Raw genomic sequence first — 10,763 nt, forward strand, 5'->3', positions numbered from 1 at the left:
CCAGCTGCTTGGGAGGCTGAGGCAAGAGAATCACCTAAGCCCAGGAGTTGGAGGTTGCTGTGAGCTGTGACACCACAGCACTCTACCAAGGGCGGTGATAAAGTGAGACTCTGTCTCTACAAAAAAAAAGAAAAATCTTTAACTTCAAGAGTAAAAGCCACTTCTCACAATGGCTCAAGGCACAGGCCATATCTGCCTTCCTGCCATTACATTCTCCACTTACTCCCTGTAGCCACATGGGCTTTGTCAGGCGCTCCAGCCCCTGGCCTGTGTGCTGGCAGCTCCTCAGCCTGAAGCACTGTCCCAATATAACTACAAGGCTTCCTTACTTCCTCCAACTAAGTGTTTGCTCAGCTGTCACCTTCTGCATAAAACCCCCTCCACCGGTGGCTCCATTTAAAAGGCTCCTTTCAAAGTTCCTTTTTTCCTGGAAAAGAAAACAAAAAATTGTAGTTTCTGGTGGGGATGGTGACTCCTGCTTGTAATCCTAGCACTCTAGGCCAAAGCAAGAATGAGACGTGGCTCCACTAGAAACAGGAAAAATTAATCAGGTGTTGTGGCAGGTGCAAGTGGTCCCAGCTACTTGGCAAGAGGATTGCTTGAGCCCAGAAGTTTGAGATTGTAGAGATAAGATCAGCTTCTGCACTCTAGCCTGGATGAACTGCTCCCCTTGCCCTCCCCTCCAGCCCTTGCTAATTTATTTCGCCCACACAAATCACTTAACTATTAAGGCATTCCCTGTTCCTCCCTGCTAATTAACTAAACTATCTCCCAAGTGCCTGCTACAGTTTTCCACACAGAATGTGCTCAATGACGCCTGTAGTCCCAGCTACTTGAGAGGCTTAGGCAAGAGAATCGCTTAAGCCCAAGAGTTTGAGGTTGCTGTGAGTTATTACACTACGGCACTCTACCAAAGGCGACAAAGTGAGGCTCTGTCTCAAAAATAAATAATATAAATAAAAATAGAAAAGTTAGCCGGACGTTGTAGCGGTCGCCCGTAGCCCCAGCTACTTGGGAGGCTAAGGCAAGAGAATCGCTTGAGTCCAAGAGTTTGAGGTTACTGTGAGCTATGATACCACAGTGCTCTAGGCTGTGCGACACAGTGGGACTCTGTCTCAAAAAAATTTTAAAATAAAAGTAATTAAAAATAATAAATTGCCATTAAAAAAACCAGACGACGGCTCTGCGCCTATAGCTCAACCGGCTAAGGCGCCAGCCACGTACACCTAAGGTGGCGGGTTCGAATCCCCAGCCCGGACCGCCAAAACAACAATGACGGCCGCAACCAAAAAATAGCCGGGCGTTGTGGTGGGCGCCTGTGGTCCCAGCTACTTGGGAGGTCGAGGCAGGAGACTCGCTTGAGCCCAGGAGTTGGAGGTTGCTGTGAGCTGTAAAGCCACAGCACTCTACCCAGAGGAACAGCTTGAGGCTCTGTCTCAAAAAAAAAAAAAAAAAACCAGACGACGCACGGAATACGTACACCCACATTCCCCCGCTGCACAGGCAAGACTCCAAATCCCACACTCCAGACCGGAAACCCTTCTGCCAGCTTCCGCTTCCGTCAGCAACCACTGCCCACAGCAAAGATGGCGCCAAACGCTCCTTGTTGGCGACTTAGCAATTGCGCCTGGTGACGCGATCGCCGCGCGCCTAGAGTAAAGAATTCCACGCAGGTCTACCTCACGCGGTGTCGGCGGCGGTCCAAGAGCGTTTCAATCGGGGCGGCGACGGTGGCGGCCACATGGCAGAGACCGCAGCCGGAGCAAGCCGCTTCAAGGCCAAGTGAGTCCAGGGCGTTAGGATTCGGGCAGCTGCCGGGCAAGGGAGCCGGGGTCGCAGCTCGACTAGCGGAGGCGCGCAGAGAGCTGCGCGGGCCGTAGAGCGAGCGTGGGCACCCATTCGGGTCTGCGGAAGGGGTGAGGGCTGTGTATGGACTGGCCCTCGAGGTCGTGAAAGCCGATATCAACTGAGCCTGGGTGGCGGATCGCAGCAAGCGCAGCCTAAACGAAGAACCGGTTTGGGGTGGTAAATAAAGTGGGAAGGAGAAATGCCAAAGGAGGAGTAAGAGGAGGGCTGAACAGGAATTGGGCTCCTCCTGGGCTGTGGTAGGAAACGAAGAATCACGCCTGGGCAGGCGGAGAACTTTCACCTGTTGGAGTCTCGAGAGCTGGAAGAGCGGAGACAGGTCGACTGTAGCCCAGGAACCAAATGCCTGGATGGGAACAGATTCAGTCCCCCTCCCAGGGGAGTGCGGCTTCATGGCATAAATCAGGCGTCCTCAAACTAAGGCCCGCGGGCCACATGCAGCCCGCCTAGGACATTCATCTGGTCGGCTGGGTGTTTTGCCACCGCTGTCTGTCCTGCTTAGCAGCCAACTCGTCCCGGGGCCCGCAGTCCAGCCTTCCAACAGTCTGAATTGGCCCCCTGTTTAAAAAGTTTGAGGACCCCTGGCATAAATCATTTACATAAGTGGCGGAAGGTCTTCAGTGGTGACAGACACTAGCAAAGGGAAAACCCAGTGCCAGTAGCACCTCTGTTGGAGGGTCAACTAGGTGCAGAGGAATGAGGGGCTGGTTTCATTTTAGTAGTCAGACATCCTAGAGTGCATTCAGTCATGTTTTTACAAAGTAACTGGTAGCAGGGTGGGGGAGAGTAGATGGGGAGTCTGGTGGGGAAAAGGTGCTGGATGTCATGGATGAAGACCTGAAGAGGGTGGTGCTCTAGGCTGTTACCCAGGCCTGGCTGCCCACAGACAGTCCCCAGGGTCCTGCATGGTCTTCACTAAGGAATCTCAGAAGACTGGGCTGTTGGGCTGCCTCAGCCTGGTACAGGCCCACTTCCTACCACTGTGGGTCACCAACTAGTTGTAGGTTACCTATCACTTGGTGGTAGCAATACCACCCACAAGGGTGCTAGTTTTCTCCCTGGGTCCTTGCTGCTTCCCTGCCCTCCTCAAGGACAGGAGCGTGTTGGGTTCACCTCTGGATGAGCACCCAGCACAGGGCCAGGCACTGGGGACCAAAGGAATGGGTGATGACTCACTCCCCTGTTCTCTTTCCAGCTATGCTGTTGAACGTAAGATTGAGCCTTTCTACAAGGGCGGAAAAGCACAGGTATCAGCCCTGGGGCAGACAGGGTGATAGGGCCACCAGAAGTTATGGGGGTGCTGAATGTTACCTTCCCTCTGTGCACAGCTGGACCAAACCGGTCAGCACCTCTTCTGTATCTGTGGTACCAGAGTCAATGTCCTGAAGGTGGCCTCGGGAGCCATCTTGCAAAGCCTGGAGCAGGTGAGGGCAGGGTGTGTGGTGTGAGGGGAGAGGTAAGAAGAGCAGCCTGTGCACACAGTGCTCTGGCTACCCCCTCTTTTCCTAGGAGGACCAAGAAGACATCACGGCCTTTGATCTCAGCCCCAATGATGAGGTGTGTAGAGCAGGGATGAGAGATGAGTTCTGGTGCCTCCCCCTACCCTTTGAGTTGATGAGGATGTCTCTACTTGTTAGCTGAATTGTGCTCTTCTCCAGGTGCTGGTGACAGCCAGCCGGGCATTGCTGCTAGCTCAGTGGGCCTGGCAAGAGGGCAGGATTACTCGCCTGTGGAAGGCAATACACACAGCTCCTGTGGCCAGCATGGCGTTCGACCCCACCTCCACACTGCTAGCCACAGGTAGGGCCCTGGCCAGGTAGATGGGCAGGAGGGAATGGGAACAGGGGCTTTGGGCACACCGGCCCCTCACCTCAAACACTTCCTTACAGGTGGCTGTGATGGAGCCGTGCGCATCTGGGACATTATGCAGCACTATGGGACACACCACTTTCGGGGCTCACCTGGTGTTGTGCAGTGAGTAGGGGTTGTGGGAGGTGAGTAGGCAGAGGCACCATGCTCAGGACACATACCTTACCTGTCCTGCTCCACTTGCCCACAGTCTGGTGGCCTTCCACCCGGACCCTGCCTGCCTGCTGCTCTTCTCTTCAGCTGCAGATGCTGCCATCCGTGTGTGGTCACTTCAGGACAGATCATGCTTAGCTGTGCTGACTGCCCACTACAGTGCCATCACCTCATTGGCCTTTAGTACTGATGGCTGCACTATGCTCAGGTCAGTGCCAGGCCCTGGTAGTAAGGGGAGGCAAGGCTGAGACTCTGGAACTAAGCTGGCTTTTTTCCTGCAGCTCTGGCCGTGACAAGATCTGTATTGTTTGGGATCTTCGCAGCCACCAGGTCACAAGGACTGTGCCAGTCTTTGAGGTAGGAGACCTAGGGGAGTGCTAGGCTAGTGAGTTGGGCAGAGAGGGACACGACTACAACCTTTGACCCAACTTGTCCCCAGAGTGTAGAGGCTGCTGTGCTGTTGCCAGAGGAACCAGCACCTGAGCTGGGTGTGAAGTCCACAGGTCTGCACTTCCTGACAGCTGGCAACCTAGGTATATGGGGCCTGGGCATAGGAAGACAGCAGAGGCTGGGGGAGGCTCAGAGACCTGAGTCTCAGCAGCCCATCTCCATACAGGTATGCTGCGGGTGTGGGAGGCAGCTTCTGGGCAGTGTGTGCACACACAGTCTCAGCTGCCAGGCCCTGGGAGGGAGCTGACCCACTGCTCCCTGTCTCGTACCGCTGGCCTGCTCCTCAGTGTCACTGCTGACCACAATCTGCTGCTCTATGAGGCACACTCTCTGCAGCTGCGGAAACAGGTGAGTATCTTCTCTTGAGGGCTCAACTTGAGGGCTGGGACACCAGCTCTCAGCTTAGCCAGGTCCTATCTTATGTCTTTTCTGCACCCACAGTTTGCAGGTTACAGTGAAGAGGTCTTAGATGTCCGGTTCCTTGGACCTGAAGACTCCCACATTGTTGTGGCCTCCAACAGCCCCTGTCTGAAAGTGTTCGAGCTGCAGACATCATCCTGCCAGATCCTTCATGGCCACACAGGTGAGTTGAGCCCAGCTGATGCCCTAGCGGTTGGTTGCCCCCACCCCCAAACTTGCCGTTGCTGTTTCTGACTACCAACCCTGACACACTTGTTCCCAGACATAGTCCTGGCCCTGGATGTGTTCCGGAAGGGGTGGTTCTTTGCCAGCTGTGCCAAGGTGAGGCACCCTAAGAGGTATACAAATATAGGCACCCCAGGTGGGGAGCCAAGGCAATAGGACCACAGCCCCGCCTCTCTCCCCAGGATCAGACCATCCGCATCTGGAGGATGAACAAGGCTGGCCAGGTGGCCTGTGTGGCTCAGGGCTCTGGGCACACACACAGTGTGGGCACCATCTGCTGCTCTAGGTAGGTTCAGGGCTGGACTCAGAAGTATCAGAGGAGATGGAGGCACAGGCCTGCTGGCTGGGGGTGGGGGTGGGGCAGCAGAGGAAATAGTGCCAGTGGTGATGGCTTTGGCCTGCTCTTTGACTTTGAAGCTCCAGCCCCAGATATGGAACAGAAAATGGGTGGTGGGGGGGAACCCCTGGGCACCATGGATGTGGGGGATTTCTCAGAAGTAGTCTTGCAGAGGCAGATAAGGGTAAAGAGCATGGGCGTGGAAAAGACAGCAAACAAGGTCCAGGTGAGAGAAGCCTGGTTTAGGGCTGGGATCCTGTGGTTGGGGCCAAGTCACTGTGTATGGTGGCTCTGAGGGTGGATAGTGCAGACAGGTTTAGTCATCTTGGGGTCTTTGGGAGTGACGCAGTAAGTCTGCATCCCAGGAATTCCTGCTGATCTCTACTAGGGTTTGGCAGGCCAGACCTTCATTGTACTGATGATCGGGGCTGGCCAGGGCTCAGCTATACCTCCGCCTTCCCTCATTGGGCCATAGGCTAAAGGAGTCCTTCTTGGTGACTGGCAGCCAGGACTGCACTGTGAAGCTGTGGCCCCTTCCTGAAGCCCTACTGTCTAAGAGCACAGCTCCAGACAGCAGCCCTGTTCTCCTACAAGCCCAGACCACCCAGCGCTGCCATGAAAAGGTGACCACAGGGATAGGGGCAGAGGTGTGGTCAAGCACTTGCTAGGTATGGGGGTCTGAGCTGCTGACTGCTTCTGTTGCTAGGACATCAACAGTGTGGCTGTTGCCCCCAACGACAAGCTACTGGCAACAGGCTCACAGGACCGCACAGCTAAGCTCTGGGCCCTGCCACAGTGCCAGTTGCTGGGTGTCTTCTCAGGCCACCGCCGTGGTCTCTGGTGCGTGCAGTTCTCACCCATGGACCAAGTGCTGGCCACAGCCTCAGCTGATGGTACCATCAAGCTTTGGGCACTACAGGACTTCAGCTGTCTCAAGGTCAGCAACATTCTCCAGGCCCAGCCTCCCTAACCTAGTAACATCTCATGCCCTCACCTTCCCCCACTTTGCAGACATTTGAAGGTCATGATGCATCTGTGCTGAAGGTGGCCTTTGTGAGCCGCGGCACACAGCTGCTGTCCAGGTGAGTGAGGTAGAACAGGGTGAGGTGAGGTAGGAGACTGGCCCCATGGCTGAGCCTCTCCCAATCCCAAACCAGTGGTTCTGATGGCCTTGTGAAGCTCTGGACCATCAAGAACAACGAGTGTGTGCAGACACTGGATGCCCATGAGGACAAAGTCTGGGGGCTGCATTGCAGCCGGATGGATGACCGTACCCTCACTGGTGCCAGTGATTCCCGTGTCATCCTCTGGAAGGTTGTGGGCCCTGAGGGCTGGGGCAGTGGTGGGGTATTGTGGGGTCCCCTCTGACCCTGATCTGATCCCAGGACATCACAGAGGCAGTACAGGCGGAGAACCAGGCCAAGCAGGAGGAACAGGTGATCAAGTAAGTCTGTGGTTGGGAGTGGGATGTGAAATTTCACCCCTGAAAACAGGCTAGATGTTGGGCTCACCATGTGGGTGCTCAAGCCCCAGCCTGGGTCCAATGGCCTCTCGTCCCCATCCCACCAGGCAGCAAGAACTGGACAACCTGATCCATGAGAAGCGGTACCTGCGGGCTCTGGGCCTGGCCATCTCTTTGGATTGGCCCCATACTGTGCTGACCATCATCCATGGTCACTGCCTCCCCCAGGGGTAGGGAGGGTGGGCTTGGGACTACTGAGCCCCTTTTGTATGATTCAGTCTTCCCTTCTCCCACAGCCATCCGGAGGGACCCTGAGGCCTGTGAGAAGCTGGAAGCCACTGTGATCCGACTGCGGCGAGATCAGAAAGGTCCAGGGCTGGTGGGCAAGGCCAGGGCTCAGTCAGGCTCGGATGGCCCAGAGAGCAGGGCCAGTCCAGGTAGAATGGCCTGACAGGCAGGGTGACCATCTCTGTTCCCTACAGAGGCCCTGCTGCGCTTCTGTGTCACATGGAACACCAACTCACGGCACTGCCATGAAGCCCAGGCTGTGCTAAGTGCGCTCCTTCGTCATGAGTCCCCCGAGGAGCTGTTAGCCTATGAAGGAGTACAGGCAGCGCTTGAAGCCCTACTGCCCTACACTGGTACTTGGGCACAGCCTGAGGTGGGGAACAGCCTGGTGGGTGCCAGGACCCTCCTGACATCCCTTTGTTATCCCCCAGAGCGGCACTTTCAGCGGCTCAGTCGGACACTTCAGGCAGCCACCTTCCTGGACTTCCTGTGGCATAGCATAAAGCTGCCTATGCTCCCTGCAGCCCCACAGCCCTCAAGCACATAAAACTAATTTCCTGTCCCAGCTCTGTATGGCTGTCTCGGCTTTGTCTGATCCAGGTCCCTGGCTACTATGGGCTTTAGAGCCAGATGGACTTGACCCTGCCAGCTCACCCTGAACCCTGGCTTGGCAGAGATCCAGCAGGCCCCATTCATCAGCACAGTGAGACTGGGTTTGGGTCATTCTGAAAGAGTTTTACTCAGGAAACTAGAAATCTCCCCTTTCAGGCAGGCTGCCTCTATTCCTCCCTCAGTGCTGGGGATAGTTCAGCCACCAACAGTTGCCTTGTCTGGATCCTCAGCCCATTCCGGCTATGGGGTGCACACTGCAGCCTTCCCACGTGGTTCCACAGCCCTCAAGGGGGTCCCTAGGACCCTAGGTGCAGACCCAGTGCCCTGCGTGTGATGGTGCAACATCGGCTATGGATGATGCTCAGTGAAGGACGGGTGGGTACAGTAGGGGCAGGGGTCGTAGCCTGAAGAGCATCGGGGTAGTCGTGAGCCTCACCAGTTCTGTCCTCCCCACCATAGAACCCTGACCCACCCAGGAGTGCACCCAGCCCTTCTGGCCGCAGCACCACTGCTGGGAGGAGGCCCACTTGACCGCTGTACCTGCAGGGGGTGGGGCTTGGTTAGGGACCCACCTGCCCTGAGGAGGCTCCCACACCCAGAGGCTTTCCCACCCAGTGTCCCACCCCTGCACCTGCACAGCCACCAGCCACGGTCGGATGTTCTTAGCACGCTCACACGAGCCCCCATGGGCACTGACAGTTCATCTGCACGGCTGCTCTCGTAGGCGCGGGAAGCGCAAAAGTGGCGGCCTAGGGGTGAGTGTTCAGGGATCACCATGAGACTGCGAAGGCTGGGGACCGCTCTAAAACTTCTAGCTACTGGCAACCAAGCACGCACTCCCAGACCTTTGTCACCACTGTCCTCTGCGGTTTTGTCTGACCACACAGTCCTATGATGGCAGGGCTTGGGAGAGGCGGGTAGGTTCATACCATTGCTCCCTGTGGATGCGGCCCACTCAGAGTCCTGGCTTAGGGACACTTCCTCCAGGTAGGGAGCTGGAAACCAAGCTGTCTGCTGATCCTCATTCTCCACCAGCCACCAGCCTGTGTGCAGGAAGCCGGAGGGGACTCAGACCCCAGGGCCTTCTCAGATCAGGGAGCAGAGGGCAAATCTCTAGGTTCCTCAAGTCCCTACCTGAGGGGTGTCGCAGCACTACGTCCAGCCTTTCCTGGGCCCCTGCGTGGAAAGACCCGCCTCGTGTGTCCTGGGTGCTGAAGGGCTCCAGGCAGCGCAGGCTCTGAGTCTCCAGGCTATGAATGGTTGGGCTGCCAATGGGAGGGGATAAGGGCCCCTGGGGGGCTGGCAGGATCACCAGACTGAGAAGGGGACCGGTGAAAAGTGAATGAATAGGTTCCCCTACCACCACCACCACCCCCCCCGAGTCCACCCAGCATCCAAATACCACTGAAGGTGGGAGTTGGGGGTGGGTCAAGCACCTCCCGGGTGGCAGCGCAGGCTCCAGGTCTAGTGGTTTCGGAGCAAAGAAGCCAGTGAGCACTGGGCTCTGCACCACGCGCCCTGTAGTCGCCAACAGCTTCTGTGCATAGGTCTCCAGCAGCTGTAGGCGGGCCAGACCACGGCCCATTCGCCCCCCGCGAGTCAACAGCGATGCATCTTTGGGCACCACAAAAGCACACTGTGAAGCCCATCCCTGGGCCCCCCTGCCCCTCTCGCCGCAAGGCTCTGCCCTCCCCGCCCCTCTTGGAGCCCCGGCTGGCCAGACCAGGAAGCTTGGGAAGAACTCGGTCGGATCTCCGAAGCAGGCCCGCCTCCACTGGGAAGGTCTCTTTCAGGGTCTTCTGTGGGGGAAAAGCAGGGCATTGGTCTTGGAGAGCTCACCAGACGTGGGAGGGTGGGGTTCCTTACCCAGATCTTAAAAACTGGAAGCCACAGAGGGCAGGAAGAGAGGTTTTCCGGGAGGCTCACTGGTGGATCTCTGCTCTGGCAGGCAGCTGGCTGGCCCAGGGTCACTCACCTGGAGCTGCCTGAATTCATTCCAGCTTCTGCGCACGAAAGTGTCGCTGCCGTCTGACCAGTGCACTGAGAAAGTGAATGTCTGGGGGAGGACAAGTTAGAAGCCCCCTAAGGGGCTGAGCCATGATCCCCCTTACTCCCCATTGGGGCTGGTAGGTGCCCAGGCGGGACTTACCTGGAGCTGCTCTATCTGCACCAGGGCCGCTGCACGCACTGAAACTGGGTGTCGGTGTCCTGCCATTGCTCTGACCTCACGGGTTGTGAGCCTCAGAAAGTGTGGGCAATAACCGATGATATAGCGCTGCTTCCCTGCCCTCCAGGGGACTCCCAGGCACCCAGAAGACTGGCTGGAATGGGATTCCAGGCTGATGATGCCCCAAGCCTGTTGGTCCCTGTGGAGGTGCCCCTCCCTCCCACCCCTGGGTCTTTTTCAGCTTCCTTGCTGTCCCCTAAGCCCAAGATGGGGGGAAGGTTGGAGTACAGGGCTTGGGGAGCCCAAGGCAGAGATGGTAGGAGAAAGAATAAGCTAATGGCCCTGGAGGTGTGCAAGATGGTGTCCTGAAGAATGGGCAGTGGAAGGGTTGGGACTGGCTCTGGGAAGAGGGGGAAGAGGAAGGGTCATCAAAGTACCGCCCATTCTGCTGGCCTAACTCTCTGCTCTTTGAGGTGCTAGGATTGGCGCAGCCTCCTTGGGTGTGCCCAATAGCTCTTTGATGTCTTTGAACTGGCAGAAATGGGCGGTGTGAGGGAGTAGGAGGGGTTTGGAGGGGTTGTCACCTGGAACCAAGCTCTCAGTGCTGTGGTGAAGTTTTTTTTTTTTTTGAGACAGAGTCTCAAGCTGTTACCCTTAGTAGAGTGCCGCAACATCATAGCTCACAGCAACCTCCAACTCAGTCTGAAGCAATCCTCTTGCCTCAGATTTTCTATTTTTAGTAGAGACAGGGTATCACTTGTGCTCAGACTGGTCTCTCTCTTTTTTTTTTTTTCTTGCAGTTTTTGGCCAGGACTGGGTTTGAATCCGCCACCCTCCAGCATATGTGGCCAGTGCCCTACTCCTTTGAGCCACAGGCACTGCCCTGGTCTCAAACTCGTGAGCTTAAGCAATCC

General features: G+C 56.5%; 3 protein-coding genes across 3 annotated transcripts in view; 1 reads left to right on the forward strand and 2 right to left on the reverse strand.

The window, feature by feature from the left end:
- The window catches only part of RPS2 (ribosomal protein S2), a 16,107-nt gene extending 6,794 nt beyond the window's left edge, over window positions 1–9,313 (reverse strand). Inside the window, exons 1-2 of the mRNA XM_023513750.1 lie at window positions 9,310–9,313; window positions 8,026–8,030 (exon numbers count right to left, since the gene is read on the reverse strand). The gene's annotated coding sequence lies outside the window, so the exon portion shown is untranslated. The remainder of the gene's footprint in view (window positions 1–8,025; window positions 8,031–9,309) is intronic.
- TBL3 (transducin beta like 3) lies at window positions 1,578–7,635 on the forward strand. The gene is made up of 22 exons (XM_012805756.2): window positions 1,578–1,782; window positions 3,062–3,113; window positions 3,195–3,290; window positions 3,376–3,423; window positions 3,525–3,666; window positions 3,756–3,840; window positions 3,926–4,096; window positions 4,170–4,245; window positions 4,328–4,421; window positions 4,505–4,686; window positions 4,780–4,921; window positions 5,021–5,079; window positions 5,166–5,269; window positions 5,796–5,943; window positions 6,027–6,257; window positions 6,332–6,402; window positions 6,478–6,634; window positions 6,706–6,764; window positions 6,890–6,993; window positions 7,079–7,150; window positions 7,265–7,423; window positions 7,502–7,635. The coding sequence occupies exons 1-22, from the start codon at window positions 1,742–1,744 to the stop codon at window positions 7,615–7,617; spliced, it is 2,409 nt and encodes an 802-aa protein (XP_012661210.1). The 5' UTR covers window positions 1,578–1,741; the 3' UTR covers window positions 7,618–7,635.
- Window positions 7,979–9,897, reverse strand: NOXO1 (NADPH oxidase organizer 1). The gene is made up of 8 exons (XM_003790906.1): window positions 9,832–9,897; window positions 9,658–9,738; window positions 9,406–9,481; window positions 9,119–9,296; window positions 8,817–8,998; window positions 8,612–8,725; window positions 8,314–8,431; window positions 7,979–8,222 (listed from the first exon to the last, which is right to left on the reverse strand). Exons 1-8 carry the CDS (start codon window positions 9,895–9,897, stop codon window positions 7,979–7,981), a joined length of 1,059 nt encoding a protein of 352 aa, XP_003790954.1.
- Window positions 9,898–10,763: the final 866 nt, after the last annotated feature.

Source organism: Otolemur garnettii, unplaced genomic scaffold (assembly GCF_000181295.1).
Source record: "Otolemur garnettii isolate 467f Iridium unplaced genomic scaffold, OtoGar3 scaffold00044, whole genome shotgun sequence".
In the NCBI taxonomy this organism is placed as follows: domain Eukaryota; kingdom Metazoa; phylum Chordata; class Mammalia; order Primates; family Galagidae; genus Otolemur; species Otolemur garnettii.